The following is a 24,341-nucleotide window of genomic DNA, read 5'->3' as shown; positions in this document are numbered from 1 at the left end:
CCATTGCCTCTGGAAGTTGGAGGTCATTTAGGAAAAATCCACTTTTTTTTTTTTTAAAAATAAGCAAGACACTCAACATTAAAAGGTACTGGGTGTCCGACACTTCCGAAACTCTTCTCAATAGTTAAGTGTTAAATGTTAATAGTTACGTGGTAAGCCTTTCTCTTGGGACTCTTGTTAAATATTCTTGGATCCAATCTTAAGAGATTTTGCTAATGCGGATCATGCTTGCAATTGAGTGAGCCAGTGAGATGTCCAGAAACCACCTAGCTGAGCACCAGGACCACTGAACAAACAGGTAAACACTGTAGTACATTCAGCCATGAGTCTGGTTGCATAAGCATCCATATATGTTCATTGGTCCAATTTTCTCCCCTCTGGCCTCAAATACCCCAAATCCAGTTGTGGAGCTGGGAAGAAGAGAACAGCATAATATTGACTGATTCTGAGTTTGTTGGGTATCCTGTCGATCAGTCCTTTGGAACCAACACTCAACTGGTTCCTTTTTACATAACCACAAGCATGTTTTATTTTCTTTAGAGAGAAAAATAAATCAAAAGGCAATTCTTTGAACAGGATAAAAGTAAATTATTAAACCAAATGAATGAATAACAGGGGTGAAAAACAATCCATTACAAAGAAGTCCTAGGATAAAGCCCAACAGAGCTGGTCAAGCCAAAGCTAGTTCCTCACATCTGTTACTAGTTAGATGTAAATTTCAGATTATACATAAAAACATCACTTTTTTAATCAACTGGCTAAAGATAAAACTCCAAATGCAATCTAATAAAACAATAGTCATTAAAATAATTAGAAGTACATATTGTTGACCTGTGTTTGACTTGAAATGTATGGCTTTTAATTTGCAAGGCTTTTGATACAATATTGTGAAAGGAAGAAGACTTAGGTAAAGATAGAGTTGGAGTTTTCAATCCTAAATTACCCCCAGTAGATTCCCTTTGCTCTGGAAGCATTGCAAATCTTAAAAAATGATAGAGGACAAAAATAGACTTTGAAAGCCTCATATAACATAATTTCCCTAAGAACTCTTCATTTTTCACAGTAGAAGCTCATCCCCTGACAGCCTTGGTGTCCTACAAAAACCCTGGCGGCCTCGAATTTCTTTATCTGACACATTTATTTGGATACAGCCCTTCTCTTTTGACCTTTCTGTTAGAGTTCACTGAAGAATCTCTTGTCTTCACCTTAACGCCCAAACCCCAGCTGGATGATTCAAAATCATCTGGAATTTTGTCGGTGGGAGGAGGCTGCCTTCCCTTCTAAGGCAACATTTTATTCCACTGCAGAGTGTGGGATTCTGCTCAGTCTGGACTGTTCCCATAGTCCAAAGGTTTAGAAGAAGACAACACTTAGCTATAGAACTCTTAACAGTGCTGCCTGCTCTGTGTTCTCTGAGTATGGATCACACTTCACCTGCGGTATCTCCATAATGACTGAGGTGCATACTCTTAGATCTTTGATAAAAATTACAAAAGAAAAGCAACAAGACTCTTCCATTTGAAACTTGAATTCTACCAAAATGTTCTTGAAGGCAACTCTGTACCCACTTGTTCAAGTGTTCTAGAAAACTGTGTTACTGTGTCAGGAGGAGAGAGAGAGAGAGAGAGAGATAAGGGTGGGGAAAAGAGCAATACATCCTGTCTGATTTCTGTGATTCTGTTCATAGCTCTGAGCTTCACTCTTTAGTATCTATTGAAAATCGTTGTGCACTGGGATCTTCTCCAGGTTAGGTTCTTGGAAATCTTTACACGGATTGACCTGTTAGAGGGCCCAATACTCAGGCAGTTCTTGCAAAGTACAATAAAAGACAGTCAACATCGTTCATATTCTTTAATATGACCCAGTGGACTTGATGAGAAAGAAATAGCCCAATGATTCATCCCAAGTCTGTGTTGCAGCCAAATCAGTCAGTTCCTAGAAACGCCCCAACTGGGAATATGTCTTCCCTCAGCCCTTCCCAAAGCAATCCACCCTACCCTAAAGATAGCGTTGATCAAGATACCGACAGGTCTCCTTGGATGTGATGAGGCGATGGAAATAATAAAAGACACACCCAGACCCAATGACTGCTTGCCATATCCACAATCTCACCCTTTTAGAAATGGAGAAGATTCAGTCTCAGACATCTCCATTCACATTACTGCCTGTCCACTTATTTTCCTGGAACCTAGTGCCATAAGGTTGGCATATATGGAAGGTTGTTCCTTATCTGTTTTCCTAAATATAATATTCCTGTAGCTCAGATGCATGCTCTTTCAAGGTATTTCAGAAAACAGTGAGTTAATGACTATACTTCCCCTGAACTGAGCGGCAAAAGATATCTGTCTGTAAGGCAAGTAATTATTTACTGTAGCCACATTTCTACAACAGCTACCAATGAGAAACTTGAAAAAATGTCTAAAGATTAAAAACATAAAATGCTACCACCTCACAAGTTACCTGACACATGTGTGTCCCTTTCCTCTCACTCTTGTCTTAGCATCCCTCTTCCCATACCAAAACATAGTTTGGTAACATTAAATCCCATGCCCATCCATCTATATGAGTAGATTAGGCCCTCATAGCATTTGATATTCTAAATGGATATGATTCAGGACTTACATAAAACTGGCCCTTTGGAAAGAGAAGAAGTTTTGACATCTAGCCCTCCTAGATAGCAAATCTCTTTGGGAAATACCCAGAAGCACAACTACTTAGACCACACACATTTTCTGTGGCACTGAAGATATTAAAAATACTGCATTCTACTTGAGATTCTTTATCAAATATTCAAGACAAATAGAATTTTATTTTAATGTATTCATTTACTACCTACCCCATTGAAAAACTATTTGCAGTTTGTCCACAATTTTTCAGACTATTTGTAAGCATCCAGAGGTTGCTGTAGGTGCAAATGGATAACTATTGAATGTAGCTTATCACTCAGGATAGGTAGGAGACTATCTCTGTAAATGCATCTTTTTGCCCAGAACAAATAGTGTTTGATATTTTAAAGAATCCATGGGTAGTGCTCTAAACCTAGTAATTCGTCTTCACTCTCTCTACCCCTGTGTTCTCTTCCAGTGTGTGTTTCCAATGGAAAGACCTATTCTCATGGAGAGTCCTGGCACCCTAATCTCCGAGCATTTGGCATTGTGGAATGTGTACTATGCACTTGTAATGTCACCAAGCAAGAATGTAAGAAAATCCACTGCCCCAATCGATACCCCTGCAAGTATCCTCAAAAAATAGATGGAAAATGCTGCAAGGTGTGCCCAGGTAAAAAGGCAAAAGGTGCATTGGCTGGAGGCCCTGCCTTTGGTTGAATGAGATTCACACATACTCCTACTCAGTCTTTTTTATGCATCAAAACTATAAATGACCTGTCATATAGTTCTAACGATAATAGTTCTAGCAAGAATGAACTTCATCCTTTCTTCTTCTGAGACTCTGATGGAATTAACTACTCAGAGTTTCTTTTGTCTACAACCTCAAACACAGGCCATATTGCTTAACTTGTTCTTGCTTTTCTAAATTGAAGAGTTTATGCTATCACTGTTTTAGGAAAAATCACACCTTTCACATTTTGAATCACTAACTAACTCACTTCAAAACATAATCCAGTACTCTTTTCAGATGAGATATGCATGAGTTACAGTGGAGAGAAATTAGGTTCTGATCCAAATCTAAAATATATCAAATCCATACGTATCTAACCCCATGTGAAAAATTAAAAAGTTTATTACTGTGCTCCATATTTATATTTTGATTTGCAATTTCTTTTAAAAATTTTTGAGACATCCTATCTCTATATACTTATGGGGTACAGTATGTTAATTCAAGATATATATATATATATATATATATATATATATAATTATCAAATCGGGCTATCATTCTCTCTTCTCTAATGTTTATCCCTAGACTCTTCTAGTCATTTTAAAATTTATCAACTTTTTGGATATGGTAACTCCACTGTGCTATAGAAACCATTCATTCTAATCATTTTAGGATCTATTGTCTAACCTCTGTCTCCCCTTCACCACCTTCCAACACTAAACCCCTAAAATCATATTATTTCTTTGTTAGTGACAAGAACAGTAAAGTATATAAACTGACTTTTCCAGAGTCGGGAAACTAATTGATAATACAATCAAGATGTCAAACCCAGGTCACTTCCAGCCCATTGTCGTTTCTACTTGAAAATGTTGCTGATCTATTCTAAACACAAATTATTAAAATGGTGGTTTTTAAGACATGAGCTACTTTTAAAAGATTACCATCTATAATATTGGCATTGTAACTTTGGCTTGCTATATATAGCTTTCCTGTGTGATCTAAAACAAGCACCTTCACCTTTATGAGCCTCCATTTTCTTTTCTTTAAAATAAGATGGTTAATGCAAGTGACTTCCTACAGCCACCAACAACCCCCCTCCCCAATCCCAGAATTTCACTATCAGTGAATTAGCTATTCCCAGGCTCATGAATTCATCATTTCTTAGGCCTTGTGAAAAGAATTTATATAAATACAAGTGAAAAACAAACACCTTCTAAAATGGAGATGGATAGATCATTTATCTCCTCCCTTAAACAATCACTCTGCCTAGCAGGCAAACATGCATTCAGTGTAAATACATGAGTATCTTCATGTGAGCCAATGATTCCCAAAATTGTACATTGGAATCCCCAAGGGGTTCTAATAGTACCTGTGCCTCATCTCCAGACATTGCAATCTAATTGACTGGAATTGTAGCATGGGCTGTGCCTCGGGCTCCTTTGATGTGCAGAAAAGTTTCAGAACAATTGCTATCTGCTCACAGTGGTTCATGGTCTTGTTCTTAAAAATGTGATTTGTGGACCAGCAGCACCTAGGAGACAATTATAAAAGCTGACTCTCAGGCCTCCACCTGCTCTGCATCCAAATCAGCAGTTAAGATTATCAAGTGATTCTACTTGAAGTATATTAAAGTTTGGGATGTAATGATTTAATGTAACTCTAATGGCCTTCATCTCCCACGGTGGAAGTCACACGGACAGGATATGGATATATAGAGGATAAGAGCTAGCCAATAGTAGAGGAATCAGCATACTAAAATTTAGGTAGGAGTAGGCAGGGAGCATATTCTAGGAATGATATGGATATCAGGGCCACCAGAGCATGGTGACTTATTGTCACTTCAAAGTCTGTTATCTCGCTTAATCCATAAATCTTTATGTCAGTTGAAATCCTCAATCTCTTGGGCCAAAGGTCTAACATTTACACTTAAAGGATAATCTATGGTAAAAAAATTCAATAATTACCTAAATACTAAAGATAAGGAATTCCAATTTGATTCTTTTAGTTTCAGACAAAAATCTCATTTCACACTGTGCTTAGGATTTTATTCATATGAGTATTTGAAATAAAAGGAGAAAATTGGAACTGAGCATGCCTTAGTTTAAACAATAATTTCCCTCTCAGGTTGGCTGTGTTTTTAAAGCATTCAGATAAGCAACCCCATTGCTGAGAAAGTAAATGGAGACACATAAAGGTCTAAAAGCCAGGAATTTTGGTGCAGTGTTATTTATAATAGTGAAAACTTGACAATGTTCAGAAAATTCACTCATAAGGGAATAGCTAAATTATGGTATAAGTGCACTGTGGAAAATTATGTAGACATTAAAATCATTGTAGACCAAGATTGCTGATGTGGAAATACTAAGTTAAAAAGCAAGCTACAAAAATATGTGTATTGTACTTAATTTTTGTGTTTAAGAAAGAGTTTGTCTGTGTTCAGATTTTTTTTTAAAGCCTGGAAAGGACTATGACAGAATGTTTACAGAGATCATCTTTGGATAACTGACTTATTAAGTACTCCCATTTTCTTCTTTCACTTGTATTTTTAAAATTTTCAATAGTAAACATGTATTACTTTCATCACTTGAAAACATAATAAAAGTTGTTGTTTTAAAAACCACCTTCCAGAATCCCAATTGTCAATATATTATATAATCTGACTGACTGAATTTTGTTTCCCCTGATGAACTATTTTTTCTGTTTTCCATCCTAATCAGATATGTTGAGATAACATATCCATCAGGCATCATGGAGAGTTCCAATCTCATTCTATGTACTTTTCTCTCTCGTGGCCAGACCTGGGTTTGTGCACTTTAAATCACTCCTAGGGATCATATTGCCCAAGACTCACTGTCTGCATGGCCAGGCACCTGTACAGAAATTCAGCACCTGCAAAGCAATAAGGAGTATGTCTTGTGATCACCCTAAAAGTCACATGTTAAGTACATACTGCATGGAAACACAAGCACCGAAGAAGGAGGGGTGAACAAGACAGGCAAAGGCTACAGCCTGGTTCTTGCATTGTTATGGAAAAGAAACGCAGTGAAACCAAATCAAGGACATAATTTTAGCAGGTGATGGGGACTGTGGAGGGAAACGGCTCAAGATCAGGAGATGGTGACTAGTAAAAAAAATTTTTTTTCAAGACAGTAGTCAGGGAAGGCGTCTTTGAAAATGTGATGTTCAAATAGACTCCTGAATGACATGCAAGGGTCCACAAACAGGAGGAATATAACACCATAAGTGGCCTCTTAAAATAATGGCACATGATCTAGAGGAAAACGGACAAAGCGGTGATAAAAAAAGAATATTGTTTTGGTAAGGGAGAAAGAAAGAACGTTCACTGGTGACCAAGCCTAAAGTTTCATCCTAACATGTGATAGCAGGCTCCATCAGCAACAAACCCAGGCCAAGCAAGGTAAATGATGTAAGTTCTGCCTCTCTTCTTATTGCTCTGCTAGAGGCCAGCCTTCCCTTTTATGTCAGTGTCTACTTCCTGGATTGACATATATACCTCCTGTAGGTTTCCCAACTCACTTCTCATACCCCTGGTTCTAGTGCCTTGATACCTGGAATTCCTTATGCACTTCTCTTGGATTTGATCATTAAATGTCATGACATAAAAACTTACCTGAGCTAACACATCTTTATCTGTCATCACCACCTCCCAAAATAATGGTATCTAAGTTTCTTAGTTCTAGATGGCGCAGGATAGTGTTCTCATGGGGAATGGACATGGCCAGCAATGACTTCAATTATGGCACGGTTCGCTGAAAAGGAGATGAGAGTAGACGAGCGTGGAGGTGAGGTGCCTTGAGATGGCAAGTGTGAAAAGTGCAAGATGTTATCAAATACATCTGCCTAAGGACAAAATTTGCCTCTTTTAGGATCTTCCAGTTTCAACTAGGGCTGAGTCGCTAATGAGGTTTTGTTGTTTGTGGATTTCTTCAGTTGTGTTAAGTACAGATCTTAAGAGGGGTTGGTGCTACTCAATGACTCATTCTGATACTGAGAAAAGTTTGATCGTACGACTTCTAGTGGCATCATGGTTTAGGTTACATTTATTAGTTACATTCATAGCCAACATTAAGATAAACTCAACCCTCCTTGTAAAGGTGACAATTGGATTCCTAGAAGTCCCTTCTTCCCATTTGAAAACTGTAAGCACACAGCCCTTAATTATCTAACATCACCAAAAAAGGACTGGCCTGCCAAGTAATAAAATGGCTAAAAAGAAAGACAAAGGGAGAAAGGAAGCTTGGTTCTAAGGATAGTCCACAAAATGAATGATCCAAGATGAAACTGTCAAGAGATCACAGTGGTTTTATCCTCCCAGTGCCAAATGGTGGGAGGTGGAGGTAGAGAAGAAAATTAATCAGGTCCAAAAAAGACATATAATAGCAATTTGACCACAATGTTCAGTCCATTAGACAACAGTGAGTATGAGCTACAGATCTCCAAACATTCAACCCTTAACTGGTTTCATCACTGACAGTTCAGCTATTCTGATAGATGGCTTCCGTATAGTCTCGAAGTTTTTATGGTGTGTACGGCTTTTTTTTTCATTGTCCTTTATTTGATTTACACACTTTGAATACACACATGGCAAAGGAACAACTCAGCAATAATCAACCGGGGGAACTTATATTTTTAGTATGGGGCCTGGACAAAGGGGAGTGTCATGTGAAATGCCAACTATTATGGGGCCGGTGCCTTTTTTATTCCTGGGAGCTGAAGTTCAACAGTTTGGTATACATAGGATAAGATCCACACACAGATGGTGGATCTGACCAATTTTCTGTGTATCTCCCAACCGTTCCTTTGGCATAGCATACACATGACTAATCTGACATCTACATTTTGGCACTGGTGCTGATCCGGTATTATCATTCCTCTTACAAACAAATCAAAGAGCATTCAGAAACGTCAAGCCAATTTAGATGGATATGTTGGGCAAGTATATGCACATAAGTGAGTGTCATGAGTGTTTTCTAAGTATACAGAAATGATGTCAGAGAAGCTAACCAAAGCCCTCTGCCAGCCCATTTCCTGGGCCTCTCTTAACAACTTGGGGCTGGACAGAACACAATTCTACTCTAGTATGGAAAATTCAATTCTCCCTTAAGTACCTAAGAAATATATACCTGGCTATATTATTCCTCTTCACTGAAGTCCATTTCTCAGTGACTGTTGTAGGGAGATCCAGCTCAATTTGTAGGTGTACCCTACACAGCCACGGATTCTGTCATCACATGGACTCATGAGAGGTTAGATGTGTCTCGGTGATTTGATGGCTGTTAAAGGATCAGCTGGAGCTGAGTTAGTGAGGTAACTCTGGAAAGCTTGTTTCTGTCAAACTGTTCCGGTTGATTGTTTACTCCTGATCAGTGTCAGTGAGGTGGCTAAATACAGAAGTTCAGTCCTAGTTTTAAAAAAATCTGTGCCAAACCTCTACTTGCTTCCTGGTTCCAGAAGAACCTCCAAGCCAAAACTTTGACAGCAAAGGTTCCTATTGTGGAGAAGAAACCATGCCTGTATATGAGTCTGTGTTCATGGAGGATGGAGAGACAACCAGAAAAGTTGCACTGCAGACCGAGAGACCACCTCAAGTAGAGGTTCATGTTTGGACCATTCGAAAGGGTGAGTAAAATGCCATTGGATTTGTGTTTTTAGGTGTAACGTGTTTTTAAGTGTTGACAAGTTCCTATGTTTGGGTCAGAAGTTATCCTGTTGCTTAGAAACTGGCAGGTGTCTAGCATAGGCATTATGCTTTCAATTTTAACACAGCCTGTGCTAAAGATTAACAATTAACTCCCAAAGTTGTCTTTTTCACAGCACCAAAATCTGAAGGAGGAACTCTTTCTTCTTCGGGTAGCAAAGCCTTTTGTTTTCATTCGATTTTTCGACAATAGATACAGTCTCTTCTATACATCCTTTAGTCTCTTATTCTTCTATTATTTTCATTTTTATAACTTCTAAAGAGAAAAGCATGTGGTTCAATTTTGACAGATATATCTTTTCTAATTTCATATTTTTAAATTAGGTTATAAAGTAGCAGGTTTTCATATACAGTTCATTATTTAGTTAGTTACCTTGTTTGACCCATCCCATTTCCCTGACAATCTTCCATAGACTTCGTCACTCCTGGTATTTCCCCTTCCTCTTTCATATTAAATGCTATTACCCTCTGTACATCTCTCCCTTAAAGCCTGTTTTCTTCTAGCTTCCCAACATCAACAAACATGCTTACTTTCACAAAACTACACATAGACACAAATTAGAAGGTAGGATCCACATACAAGTAAGAGCACACCCTGTTTTTCGCTTTCTGGCTGCATATCATGATCATTGAAACAGCTTGTTTTGTTTTGCCTTAGTTCGATTTTTATATCAAATACCCAAGCCCTGCTACCAGAGTTTAATTTGTTGGCCTGAGCAAGACACGTGCCTTAATCAGTATATTTCCTTAAGTCCTCAAAGTGGTTTTAATCTGTGGCCAACATTGTAAACTTTTAAACTGTAGTCTACCTTTCCAATAGAAAGCTCAATAAACAGGAAAACCCACCCTTCCAGTGTGAAGCTATGTCTGTGGAATTACACCATGCACTCTGGATTAAGATAAATTTAAAACATCCTTCCTACTTTCTAAAAGATTATGGTCGTGGGCTCACTGTGTAAAGTTTTGGTGACAAGCCCAATGACTTCAGTTCCATCCCTGGAACTCACATGGTGGAACTGAATCCCACAATTGTCCTCTGACCCTCACATGCATGGTGTGGTGCACAAGTACCTACACACACACACACACACACACACACACACACACACACATGGTGTGCTGCACAAGTACCTACACACACACACACTGTCATGATATCCAGTTGCCTTTTTGATTCCTCACAGCTGCCACCACAGCAACCAATATTCTTTTTAATACTCAATGTGCTCCACACTTGTCTATTCACACCACCATGATGTATAGATAAGACTGGTGCTGATCTAGACTGGTCAAGGTTTTCAGGAATCCAAGGGTAGGCATAAGATTTTACTTGGACAATAAGATATATCCTTTAGCCATTGAGCCTACCTCCTGCCCAAAGCTTAAGGTATTCGAATAGCTAAGTGTAGTGGCACATGCCTTTAATCTTATTACTTGGGAGGCAAAGGCAGGCGGATCTCTGTGAATTCGCGGACAGCCTGATCTACAAAGCTGTAAGCCAGCAAGGACTATAAAGTAAGCACGTATCTCAAAACAGCAACGATAATAACCAGTGTTCTAACATGTGTATGCTTCAACATCATGCACAGAACTGTACTAATGTGCTACTAGCTAGTCCTTCTACAGAGATGAGTGAGAATTTAGTAGGCCTTGGATACATTATAAGCATTTCATGATTAAAGCAGAAACTTGTGACACTAATAATGCAAGTGGATTATTGCACTTGGATCCTACTTTAAGAAATACTGCTAAAATTGTTACTGCATCTTTTCTCTTTCCTTTTCCCCAACAACCTTGCCTTTTCTCCCCACCCATTAGAAAGTATGCTAGGATGCACATATGCTTTTCGGCCATGTTTATTTTGGCTTTATATCTAGGCATGTTGATTTTTTATCTTTAGCTCCATAGTGTGTTTGTTTACTAGTCACCTGGCCTGATTTCTCAAGCAATGATCCCATATCATTCACCCCACTAAAGTACAGATGGCTCACAATTTGACAGTAGAACATATCAGTAGCCTCTACTCATACTAAAAGGGAAGTTTATGTTTCCTGGACACAGTAAAACCCAAGCTTTGTCACCTTTCTTCACTGTTGACCACTGAGTTCTAGTGAGCTGATGACATGTTGCTTCTTAACTACTTGGCAGGTTTCAGCTATTTACCTGTCTCTAATAGAAGCTATTTAGGCAAAGTAGAAGTTGTGGGGCGATGCGGAAGAACTCCCCCTACCATTTGTTTAGGTTTTGTTTGTTTGTTTGCTTACTTGCTTGCTTGCTTATTGAGAGAAACCTACGAGAATTATGACTATTTCCCAAAGGAAAAATTTGCTCTTCTGTGTGAATTCAGGAATGGGCGTGGCTTCTCCATTTACACAAATAATATGCCTGTGATCCTACTACTGGCTTTCTATTGTTTAGCCAGGAGGGCAGCCTAGTGGTTTGGCAGGAACTAGTCTACCCAAATTATGGCCAAAGGCAGAACTTCTAATACTGCCTCTGGCTACAGAAGCTCCAACCAGTGCTCATGCTTTTCGTAGGCAGGAGTCCCATGGTCAGAAGTACTACCTTCCTTATCTCCAGTCCCAGGAGAAGCTAAAGAAAGGCCAGTGAGCCAAGGGAACAAATGGAGTCAATTAAAATCCCTGAACCGTCCAAGTTCCTGGTTAAGTACATTACACAGCCTAGCTCAATACTCCTAAAACCCAGTAATGAGATTATATGCTCAGCCTGGGCAGAAAAGAGGGTCTTCGCTTCCAAAAAGAGATAGAAAATATTTCATCACCTGTTCTACTTTGCGCTTGGCCCTAGGTATTCTCCAGCACTTCCACATTGAGAAGATTTCCAAGAAGATGTTTGGGGAGCTCCATCATTTCAACCTGGTGACTCGGACCACCTTGAGTAAGTGGCACCTCCTTTTACTCTTTGCTGGAAACTACCTCTAACTTTTAAATGTGGCATAGCCACACATGAAGTACCTCTGTACTCTCAGTGAACATAAAGAATATTCAGTGTCAACATTAGGGAATGTTCTATTTCTCTTTTGGAGGACCAAGCAGCCAATAGGGTGTCTGAGTGCAAACTGAAAAAGCTTGGACATGACAAATACAAATTGTGGTATAGTCCACATACAAGCTATTTCAGGCCAAGGATTCTTAAATGTCTTTAATAAAACTGATAAGCTAAGGCCCAAGAGGGCAGAGGGAAGCTTCACAATATTTCAGGTATTACCGGTATAATTGTGGAGTCCTGGTATCTGGAAGGCTATGTTCTCTGGGGATGAGGAAGAGAGACAGAGATACAGAATCCCTATCAGTTCTATGTTACAGAACTACCACTAGGTGCTCATGTTTCTTTAAAAGCTTGTAGGCATTCATATAGGCTTGCTGCTCTCCCTCTTTCTACACTAGATGGAGCTTAGGGACTAGATTCTGCAGGGCATTGGGGTGGGGATGGGTGGGGAGAACTTCTAATGGAATAAAAGGCACCAGATTTCTATCCACAGGGAATTTCTAATGGGCAAGACAGAACAGGAACAGGTCTTCGGTGTGAATTAGACTAGCTGTACGGAGTTAAATTCCTAAGTGCTCAGGGGAATCTGCAAAGAACAATGAGACTAGAGCCAGGTGGGCTTAGTCGAGGAAGGCTTCGGGGAGGAGGTGCTTTTCTCAAAGAAAAGGGTGTGACTGGGCAACAGGTCAAGAAATAAGTCCAGGGTGAAGGTGCAGCCTAAGAGAAGATTCAGGCAGGAGCAAACAAGAACTGTGGGTGGGGGCGAAGAATGATCACCAAGGCTGCATAGGGTGCAATGAAGATGAAAAGAGTTGGTATGAAGTAGTCAAAAGGCTTAGAAGAAGCCAGTGAAGAGTGCACACACAAAGCAAGTAGCATTGGGAGTTGCTACACAATATGAACAACACACATAATGGGATCAATGTGGTGCACTGGGCAAGAAGCACTCACCTTGGTGAATCCAGGCTGTGAAAAGCCTTGTTTGCAGTGCTAAGACCAAGATGATGGATTTGACCTCCAGTATAAAGCACAGCACTGGAGGTTAGTAAACAGGTAAATGGTGTACTTCCATCTGGCTTTTAGGAAGAGGGACTTGCTGTGTGGAGTAGGGTGCACCATTTAGTGACAGAGCTGGTGAGAGTCTGAATTAGGAAGTTCTCACACTATAGGGTCTGTGAGACAAGGGAGGATAGACCACCATGAGAAATATTTCTAAAACTAAGTCAATAGATATATGTCACAGGGAGGAGGGAATCATTTTTGCAATGGCTCTAATATTAATAACTTTATAGATTGGGTAGATAGTGATGCCATTCACCAATGAAAAGCTAAAGAATCAGTAGGTATTGGTGAATAAGGACCTCTGTTCAGAATATATTTTGATCAGGACCCAGAAAGGTCTTTGGTATGTCTTTTGAAAGATCAATAGAAATTAAATTTGAATGCAGGGGTTAGGAAATCCCCATGAGGAAGTAAGGAATAGAGACGGAGACTAGGGGCCCGGGAGCAATGGTGACTATTTTGTCATAGAACACAGTTCAGTTTGTGTTGTGAGCAAGCCACTGAATTAGGCTCCTGAGGCTGTCGAAGCTAATTTAGACATACCCTGTGCCCAGAGTAATTAGGATTGCAGATGGGTAATGGAAGTAGATGCTGTGTGTCCCAAACATTGTACAGTCTAAAGGAAGGTGATAGTGGAATGATTCAGTGGAATCACTTGGGGATACAAAAACAAGCCCAATGCATTCACATTACGTGCCTCCATAGCCCAACACATAGTCAAGGTTTTGGTGAATGCTGTCTTCTTTTTGTCCTTTACTCTCCTACTGAGGCATGAAGAGTAGGGAGAATCTAAGGGAGAAATAAGCAGGACAAACAAGTCTCAATGGGCAGGCAGTCATATTCTCATGAATAGGGGAAGCACAGAGGTTCAAAGCAGGTTTAGGAGGGAAAGGAGTTTCCTGGCCCTGGGCTCAGAGTTCCCCAGATTTCATCACCATGAAGATAAGAACAAAAAGAAAAGTAAGGATGTGCTGCGAATCAGCAGACAAATAGAAGTAGTAGTGCCAAGTTAAGAGTGGAAAGGGCTGTGCCAGTATGAGGATGGAACACTAGAAGCGGTCATAGGATGGCAGTTCAGGGCGTCAAGGATCAAGTAACCCAAACCACTACACGGGGCCCAAAGAAGGCAAGCTGTGATCCAGTAACTCAGTAGATATTGCTGTTCACAGGCATTTTTTTTACCTTGGTGTGAAGTGAGCCACCTATAAAGCAAGCCAGCAGACTGTATTTTATAAATGCTGAATACACTATAAAAATTCTAAACACTGGGGATGGAGCTCGTCCAGTGGTTAACGAGTGTAAACTGTTCTTCCAGAAAATTTGAGTACAGTTCCCAGTACTCACATCAGGGTAGTTCAAAACTTCTGCTACAGGAGGGGTCTGGTACTACTGAACCCTGTGGGTACTCACATGCATGTATCACCCCCACCCCACAAACACACTATTTAAAATCAAGTAAATCATTTAATAAATGTTTTCTAAACATAGTGCTTAGGATTTGCTCATGGGAGAACAGTTGCATCTCATTTGGGGAGTATCTTTCAAATGCTATGTATTAAAGTGAAAATTCCATGTCTTATTTTCTGTCTCTATCCAAGAAACCTATTTGTGGGGGGAGAATGCTTTTTTTTATGAAACCACCTGCCTTTCATATTTAAAATGTCCGGAGAGGGCTACAAAGATATGGGAATGATTGAAGGGAACTGGTTGCATTCCTAGGTAGTTCAGCTTTAATCTTACACACTCCTGACCATTCTGTGTTTGCCTTTTAGACCAGTGGAAGATCTTCACTGAAGGAGAAGCTCAGCTCAGCCAGATGTGCTCAAGTCGGGTGTGCAGAACAGAACTGGAAGATTTGGTCCAGGTTTTGTACCTGGAGAGACCTGAAAAGGACCACTGTTAGACAAAACTGCCAGGATTGGATAGTATCAATGAAGGAAACCCAAGCTGCAGCTGGACTGCCGGCTTACTTTGCTTAAGTCAACAGCGCTCCAAAACCCCAACGTCAACCTCAGTCAAATTATCCACACCAGCCACAGCATACCATGTTCCTCTATGTGCAGCAGTCGGTGTGCCAGCCCTCAAACATCTCCTGTAAAGAGAATAGAGGAGTCTTTAATGGTTTCTGGAGGGAGAAGGGATAGGATTGTGTGGTACAGCTCTAGTTTCTCTGAGAATCACTTTTATTTGCAAGTTAAAGTAAAAAAAGAAAAACACTTTATGAATTCTATGTAAAAAGTCACAAGAAAGGAAAAGAAATTGCTCAGCTTGAGTTGGGTCATGTCAAACAATCATTTATATGAAGTACTTTTTGAATGTTCAAGTGTCTTTCCTCCTTTCAAAAAGTTATTCGTTGGGTGGTAATATAATACAGTCAGGCACAAACCTAGTATATGTGGAGCCCTGGGTTCTAGTCTCAGAACTGACAAAAATTTTCCATCTTCATACCTCATGTGTACACATACAAACACACACACACACTGCACATGGAACTGTCCTTCTTTTTGGCTCCTAAATACCTTTAAGGTTGTTCGTATCCAGGGAAACAAACTAAAAATGTATGCAAAAAAATTTTTCCCTCAAGCCTTTAAGGCAGGTTTTAAAGTAATCAGCCATAGTCCTAGGATGAAGAACACCATTTGTGGGTCTTGTCCCCTTTGAAGTGCTAAATTCATTTTTTTTGCCTAATAATACCACTTCTCTTTCCTTATCTTTCCATTAGGAAGGTAGGATTTGGAGAAATTCGCAGAAAATGAATTTATTCCAAACAAAATAACCATAGAAGAATACAACTGATAAAAATAAAATAGCCCATTTTTTTTCACAGCTATAAAACTAACTGGTTAACAGACTAATGGTGCTCACTATTTTTTTTGAGGCAATAGTCACCTAGACAGATGCTCTTATTCTAAAAGCCTTTACAAGGGTAAATTCTCTGATTGCAGGAGTTGAAATTTGACTTTTCAAAGAGGCTCAGTCCTTAAGAGCTTCTCGACATTGGTTCTTCTGTTAAGAGTTACTGTTCATTCAGGGAGCTGAGAATTCTGGCAAAGACCTCTGTCCCAACACTTCCTACTATTCTTGTCTGATTCTTAGCATGGGTTGTATCGGGGATTTTAGACAAGTCTGCTTCTGAAATGTTTATTTGCAGCCCAATGCCTCAACATCAATTATCCTTTCTGAGGCTTGGCTTTAGAAAACACCTTTTGGATAAACTATAAATATTTTCTAGCAAGGATCGTAGGCCAGCTTTCTGGATCTGTCTTTTTTGAGGAGCATGAATGAGCTCACATGAGTACTGAGAAATTTGAAGACCAAGAAATCTTGTATTTCCTACTGTAGGCAAGAGAACATGATAGGAAAAAGTGTGAAGAGTCTGGTCTTTACTAGAACCTGTCAGAGAAAGGAAGGTTTCTACAAACGATACACCAGGCTTTGTGGCCAGGGCTTCATGAGACAAACTTCTTGCCAGTCAATCACACATTCTCCTCAGAAGAGGGGCATAAGGCATCCTGGGCTGTAAAGCCACAGAACATTGTTGAACATTGTGATGGGGCAGTGCCAATTTTCTGCTGCTTCCCTCTTGGAGGAAACAGTATTTCCAGAGTGTGGAGATCAGTCACCAGATCCCAAAGGAAAGTGGTGACTCCACTGCTAGATGATTCACCCACAAACCTTCCCACCCAGGTGTTCTCTGAAAGCTTAGCCTCAAGGGGACACCTAAAGAGCTCTGTTACACAGACTCCTGCCTCCAGGTGCAGGAACACACCTTTGTAAAGTACTGTGGGAAGCAGGAACTGAGGAGCTGTGCTAAGTCAATGTAGAAATTACACCAGTGTTTTAGTGTTGGGTAGAGTATAGCACATAGGGGAAAGAGGTCAAACTGCCTGTATGTTAGTAGAGAAGAATGGATGTGGTTTTTTTTTTTTTTTTTTTGTATATTTATTTGTATCATAAACATTTGGGAAAGCAAAGACCATAAACACCATTTTGCAGTTTTATTCATTTTCCTGTAGCTCATGTAACCAAGTGTGAATAGCCTAACAGTATTAGCCTTTCACTCTTCTCACAGGATATGTACCCAAATATGGTACTTATTTATGTAGTCACTGTGCTTCTGGATTTTTACATTAATAAAATTTGAATTTAAAAAGGTTATGTCTGAGAATATCATATGATTGACACTCTGGTCAAGACTGTTATTCAGTTGGGTAAATGATGATGGGTGGGCCTATTGGTGTCATTATTCCTCCTGTGTAGTTAGCAATGTCAACCTAGCAGTAAAGCTGCCTAGATTCTTAAGCCAGCTCTGCAATTACTAGATTTGTCAGTCTTCCCAATTAGCAAACAAGATAATGATGATAATAATGATGCCCTTCACCTGAAATCTTGCCCTAAGACTTAATGTAGTCAGTACATACAAAATAATTAGAATAGTGTCTAGTGTCCATGGAGTATTCATCAATGACCATGGATATTCAAGGTGAGCAGGGCATGTAGAATATCATTGATGTTTTACTTCCCCTTGGACTACTCACTTAGATTTCAAAAGGATCTCAATTTTGACCTGCGTTCACAGCACATTTATACAAAGTTTGCTAGGGACCAGTGTAAGTATGTTGTTACAAGTGTTCATCGAAAATAAATCCCCTCAAATCCCAATGCTAGCTAAATACCGGCTGTTCAGAAGTTAGAATGTGGAAGGACTTTAGGAGGTAAGTCTAAAGTATCAGTAGCTGAGGTATCAGGTGTTAGGCTAGAAACTGTGTACTGATGTCGGTAACCTGGGCAAATAAAAGTCCTGAAGTTTCTGGTGCAGAGGCCTGACTGGGGTAGGTTGTAAAAGCTAAATGGAGGGCTGGTGTGAGGAATTTGAGCTAGAAGCTCAAGAGAAGTCACTGGAGAAGCTCTTTAGTAGAGTGAGAAAAATAAAACATAATAGAGGAAGTGCCTGTAGAAAGAAATAGACTCCAAGCCATTTTGTTTTACCTCTGGGAGTTACCTGGGCCTATCATAACACAGAGGAGAGACAGACTATAGAAAGATCAAGATTAAAGGTCATGGGTACTAAGGGACTTAGTCTGTTTCATGCAGCCAGTGAGAAGTCGTGTTCCATGTTGCTCTCAGGACATAACTCTTGACCCACAACCTGGGTGGCCATTCAGCTTTGGATGTTGAATGGTCCCAACTTGTTCCAGCATATTTCTATTACTTTATTCCGCTTATACTCAGTCAGCTTTGCTTTCTTCTGGACTCATATAATATGAGTAAAATATTGTCTGACATCCATTGAGGAAAGTGCAATGAAGTCAAACTATACCTCTGTGGATCCATCTTGATTTATTCAATGTTTTTCAATTTATTTCAATTTAATTTCCCAGATGACTCACACTTCTTTCAGCCCTTCAAGTTTGTGCTCCTATATACACACGAGATGTTTAAGCTTTTGCTCTCAACTCCTCTCACAGGATCTTTCTCTCCCTATAGGTCCTAGGAAGCAACAAGGCCCATCTCACTGAATAAAAGCAAGAAAGGTATAAAATGATGGGCATGCTCCCACACATTGCAGTTACAGGTGACTGTGATCCTCCATGTGGATTCTGTGAATCAGACCCAGGTCCACTAGAAGAGCTGAGGCATCTTTCCTGCCCCTTCTTTGACTATTGACAGAGTTAAGAATATGCCTCTCAAAATGGTGCCCCTTTGGCATAAAGATTATTTTGAGCTAAAAGCAATTAAGAATCAATAGCTGTAGACAAAAATATGTTTTACCACACCCACAACTGCCTAAAAGTAGTGTTGTGTTTATAAAATGATAACAAGAGAAGGGATATGTTCTATGTAGGTGTGTGTAGTCAGGTATAGAAGAAGGGGGTACCTCCGCAGGCCCATGCTAAGGCATCCCTTTCCCTCGAGGGACCAGCCACATGACCCAGTATAGTATAGAATAGAGTTTATTAAGGGCATGGGGGGAGTTAAGAGGGTGGTAGAGGCAGAGAAAGGCAGAGAGAAAGAGAGTAGAGACATAGAAGAGTAGAGGCTGGCTATGAATATGTGGAGAGAGAGGGGAAGGGAATGGGGATAGAGGGGAGAAGGGAGGCAGAGAAAGAACAAGAAAGGAACAAGAGAGGGAGGGGGGGCAAGCAGCCCCTTTTATAGTAGGTCAGGCCTACCTGTTGCCAGGTAACTGTGGGGTGGAGCTTACCTGGTTTTTGCCAGGTAACTGTGGGGTAGAGCTTACCTGGTTGTTGCCAGGTAACTGTGGGGTGGAGCTTCAACAGAATGCTAACAAGTAGAATATAAATTTTCCTTGTAATAAGGTAACCTTTCTCCATTCCAAGGACAGAAAAGTTACTCATCCTTCAGGGTGGGAAATCAACACCAAGGTGAATTTGAATGAACAGAGAAGTCATACTAGAATACTCTTCAGTGTCCATTCATTTCCCATCCATGATTCATTTCCTCTTCACTCCCCCCAAATTCATCAACCATTTAAATTCAAACTTTCTTTCCTATGTTAAGACAACGTATAAGCCCCCTGAATCTAACCACCTTTTAGAGTTTGACTTTCCTTCTGTGAACTTCTGTGTATATGCATATTAATAAACCTTGTGTGCCTTTTCTTATGTATCTGCTTTTTTCCATTGACTTAAATTCATAGAACCATAGTCATGAGTGCTAAAAAGGCAGAGAAATGGTGTTTCCTCTCCAATAGCTCTCTATGATAGGCATTGCTTGGGGAAAAAAAAAAACAATGCCCATGTTCTCTCTGTCTGATCCACAAGTATCTTCACACCACCACGATTGTATTCCTGGTGGGGCTTCTTGAACACAATTACCACCAAAGTGACAGCACCCAGAATCTGCTGCCATCCTTTGAATAAAGAGAGAGAACCCCAACTTGCTTTGCAACTGTGACACTACTTTCTCACCTACATTGAAGTAGTCAAAGTGTTTATGACCATGTGTTACTGTATCCATCCCCTTTAGGTCACACTTACCGGTTTTACTTCCCACTATTTCCCTCTTTTAAATTGACTTCAAGAGTCTACCCTACCTCAGGACTTCCTGAGCTCCATCCACTGTTTGGATGTTTGTATCTGTCTGAGACAGCTGCTGGATGCAGCCTCTCAGAGGACAGCCATGCTAGGCTCCCATCTATAAATCCAGGCTGGCAGACACAAACAGCCTGAGGCACCAAGGTAGTTAACAGAGGAAGGCAGGCCTGCAATGTGTCCCTATTGATCTTCTGAGGACAGCTCCACACATTTCTCCCAAATAGGAAAGGGTTGCTACCCAGGCCAACAGTGACAAATATAGCTGGCAACAATGTCTTCACATGTTGTATCATTGTGACAAGGCTTTGCTGTACAATAAGGCATCAAAGTCTCAAGGTGTGGGAGTTGAGGGATGGATTGAGGGACCCAAAGAGGACAGGGACTCCACTCGAAAACCAACATAGTCAACTAACTTGAACCACTGGGAGCTCCCAGAGATTGAACCACCAAAGAGAGAACAAGGGCTGGCCCTAGCACCCTGCCCCCAAACACACATATGTAACATCTGCAGCATAGTCTTCCTGCGATTCCCCCAACACCTGGAGCAGGGGCTGTCCCTGAATCTGTTGCCTGCCCTGTATGCTATTCCCCTAACTGGTCTTTTTTTGTCTGGCCTCAGTGGGAAAGGATGTGCCTCATTTTGCAGTGACTTGAGATGCCATGGTGGGTTGGTACCCATGGGGGACCTCTGCCTTCTCAGAGATGAAAGAAAGAGAGGGGAGATGGGGGGAGGGAGTTGTGAGGGGAGACAGGGAAGAGAGGGGAGCTGTGATCAGGATGTAAAGTGAATGAATGAATGAATGAATAAATAAATAAATAAATAAATAAATAAATAAATAAATAAGTAAGTAAAGCGTCTACCCTACCAATATCCCTCAAAACAGGCAAACACATTTGAAGTCTCCGAATAAAAGGAAGCTTCTAGACTTCAGGGCATGAGCCATATGTTCCCCAACGTTCCATATGCATTTGTAATTTCTATCTCTATATATGCTCTTCCCATCACTAGAATGCTTTCTATTTCCTTTCCCTGACATGAGCCTTTACTCATACTTTTTAAAATTCTTTCATGCATTACATCTGGACTCCAATTTCTCCCACATGCCCTCTCCCCCATATCTACTCTTCCTCTGTTTCCAAGCCTAGTACATTTGTCTCCACTTCTGTTGAGCCTTGCTTACTTCCATCATAGTTTCCCACTATTTCCCCTTTCTCCCTAAGTACTGCACACCTACAACCACAAGACACTAGTCTACGCTCCTGCAGAGCTAAGCATGTTTTTAGTGCTTCTACTCCTACTCTTTCACCTATACTGCCCATCCCTGGTGCCTCCACTTAATGAACTCATCTTTCAAGACTCCCAGTGCTCATCTTGAGATTTTGTCACAGGCACAGTTAGTAGCTCCCTCCTCTATGTACACAGGAAATAGCAATCAAAGTGCATACCCTGGAAGAGCGGTTGTAGTAATCCATTGACATGCATGTCTGTTCATTTAATGCTCCCCACAGCTCCCCACGTTTGGGCGGCCACTGTATCCCAGCCCAAGCTGCCACTCGGGTCTTCAGGTCGGGTTTCAGCAAGAGCGAGGGTGACAGCAGATTCTACCTAATGTCTGAGATTTGTCTCTGATGATCCCTCTATAGTCTCTGATCTCCGTCTATGTTCTCTGATCTCTGGTTCTGTCTTCTATCGTCTCAATTCTGATCTGTTCTGTCTCTGCCTTTTATATGTCTCACTTCTAAGCCACGCCTCTAAGTTACACCTTTAATCATGCCCTTAGGTCTTGTCTCTAAATCTGATCTCTATACTTCTAAGTATACTATTAAGTCACACACCTTTAATCTCACACACCTTTAATCTCAAGGTATCTAAACCAAGATTATCGGAGTGTTCTCAGCTGTTGTAGGCTATTGTAATTTAAATCTCATGTCAGGGTATATGGCTGAAGATGGCTGCAAAGCTGATAGCCGCTTTCTGCTAAAAGTTGGCCCCCAACAGATAGATACCATTATTGACCCTATTTAGAGATGAGGACATTGAGAGCATTTCCCTTTTATGTGTCATTAAATCCATGTGCTGCATTATAGCATTTGTGTCACTGATGTACTGATCATATGCACAATGGTCATGGTAGACTCATAAAGCAGCTAAAATTTTCCTGTCATCTAATTATATCATAGCTATTGTAGCATAGTACTGGAAGGTATTGTTCATACATTTGTGATAATTCTGATGTAAACAAACATAATACACCGTCAGTAGTAAAAAACTATGCTTAATACATAATACTTGTCAGTGATGATTGATGACTATGTTCCCAGCTTATGTATCTACTGCACTATATTTTTATCATTATTTTGAAGTATGTTGCATCTACCTATGAGAATAGTTGAGATCTGAGGGTGGAGCCTAGTGTCAGAGTATACATTTAGCATCCACAAGTCCCTGGGTTCAATAATGAGTAAAGAAAGAGAAGAATGAAGGGGGAACAGAGGGACAGAGGCAGTGAGGGAGAGAGGAAAAGGGAGACAGAGAGAAGGAAAAAAAGAAAAAAACAAAAGGAAGTAAGCTCCCTGTAAAATAGCCTTAACCAGGTCCTTCCAGAGGATTCAAGAAGATGGCAAAGCTATGACAGGAGAAGACAACTGCACGTATTCTAGTGTCCCTTAAGATCGTTTAGCGACAGAAAATGTGGTTCATTTACACAATGAAATACTGTTCAGCTATTAAGAGCAAGGACATCATGAGTTTTGCAGGCAAATGGATGGAGCTAGAAAATATCACCCTGAGTGAGGTAACTCAGACCCAAAAGGACATGCATGGTATGTACTCACTAATAAGTGGATATTAGCTTTAAAAAGTACAAAATACCTAGAATACAATCCATAGAACTCAAGAAAGTTTAACAAGCAGAAGGATCCAAGTGAGGATGCTTCAGTCCCACTTGGAAGGGAGAAGAAAATAATCATGGGATACAGAGGGAGGGAGGGACCTGGGTGGAAGAGGAGGTGGGAAATAGGAACATGATCAAGTATGGGGGGAGAAACAGGAAAGAAGCTCTAAGGGCTTCCATTCTGAAAGAATGGAAATGGGCAATCTCAGAAGGTAGGAGGTAGGAGGACCCTCTAGAATGTACCAGAGACCTGGGAGGTGAGAGACTCTCAGGAATCAAAGGGAGGAACCTTAGATGAAGTGCTCTACAGTGGGGAGAGGGAACTTGTAGAGTCCACCCCCAGTAGAAAGACAGGGCATCAGGTGAGGAATGGGTTTGCCATCCCACAGTCAAAAACACTGACCCAGAATTGTTCCTGTCTTAAAGAACTTCAGAGTCAAAAATTGAGAAAAGCCTGAAGGAAAGGAGGTCCAGTGACAGGCCCAAATTGTGATCCAGCTCAAGGGGAAGCCCCAAGGAGCCTAGCATGATTGCTCTCCAAAAGGACCAACAATCGGTTGAAAGAGTCAGATGCAGATATTTACACCCAACCAATGGACAGAAGCTGGTGACCCCTTGGTTGAATTAGGGAAAAGCTGGAAGAAGCTGAGGAGAAGGGCAACCCTATAAGCAGACCAGTAGTCTCAAATAACCTGGACCCTCGAGATTGCTCAGATATCAACCAGGCAGAATACACCAGCTGATATGGGGCCTCCAACACATATACAGCAGAGGACTGCTGGGTCTTGACTCAGTGAGAGAAGATGCACCTAACCCTCAAGAAACTTGAGGCCCCAGGGAGTGGAGAGGTCCAATAGGGTGGGAATGGGGGTGGGGACATCCTCTTGGAGATGGGGTAGGGGGGTTAGGAGATACGGTATGTGGAACAGTCTGAGGGCAGACCAGGAAGGAGATAAAGACTGTACTGTAAATTTTAAAAGATTAAAGAGAAAGAAAGAAAGAAAGAAAGAAAGAAAGAAAGAAAGAAAGAAAGAAAGAAAAGAAAAGAAAAAAGAGAGAAAGAGAGAGAGAAAGGAAGGAAGGAAAGAAGGAAGGGCATCTTTTCTTCAAGCAGAGGGATGGGGTTGTCATCCCATAGTCAAAAATTCTGACCCAGAATTTTTCTTGTCTAAAAGAACTGTTGGGGGCAAAAATAGAGATGAGACTGAGGGAAAGACAGCTCAGTGACAGGACTAACTTGGGATCCATCTCAAGGGGACG

General features: G+C 40.6%; 1 protein-coding gene across 2 annotated transcripts in view; it reads left to right on the top strand.

Moving 5' to 3' along the window:
- Chrdl1 (chordin like 1) overlaps positions 1-17,257 on the top strand; it is a 102,901-nt gene extending 85,644 nt beyond the window's left edge. Inside the window, exons 9-12 of one of the 2 annotated variants that reach the window (XM_034485610.2) lie at positions 3,085-3,279; positions 8,812-8,979; positions 11,867-11,956; positions 14,902-17,257. In XM_034485610.2, coding sequence (XP_034341501.1) covers positions 3,085-3,279; positions 8,812-8,979; positions 11,867-11,956; positions 14,902-15,032 — 584 coding nt within the window. In that variant the 3' untranslated portion in view covers positions 15,033-17,257. The remainder of the gene's footprint in view (positions 1-3,084; positions 3,280-8,811; positions 8,980-11,866; positions 11,957-14,901) is intronic. The other variant, XM_034485611.2, reaches the window with a different exon arrangement.
- Positions 17,258-24,341: the final 7,084 nt, after the last annotated feature.

Source organism: Arvicanthis niloticus, chromosome X (genome assembly GCF_011762505.2).
Source record: "Arvicanthis niloticus isolate mArvNil1 chromosome X, mArvNil1.pat.X, whole genome shotgun sequence".
NCBI classification, from domain to species: domain Eukaryota; kingdom Metazoa; phylum Chordata; class Mammalia; order Rodentia; family Muridae; genus Arvicanthis; species Arvicanthis niloticus.
The sequence above is the reverse complement of the archived record's forward strand: the minus strand, read 5'-3'. Positions and strand labels throughout refer to the sequence as shown.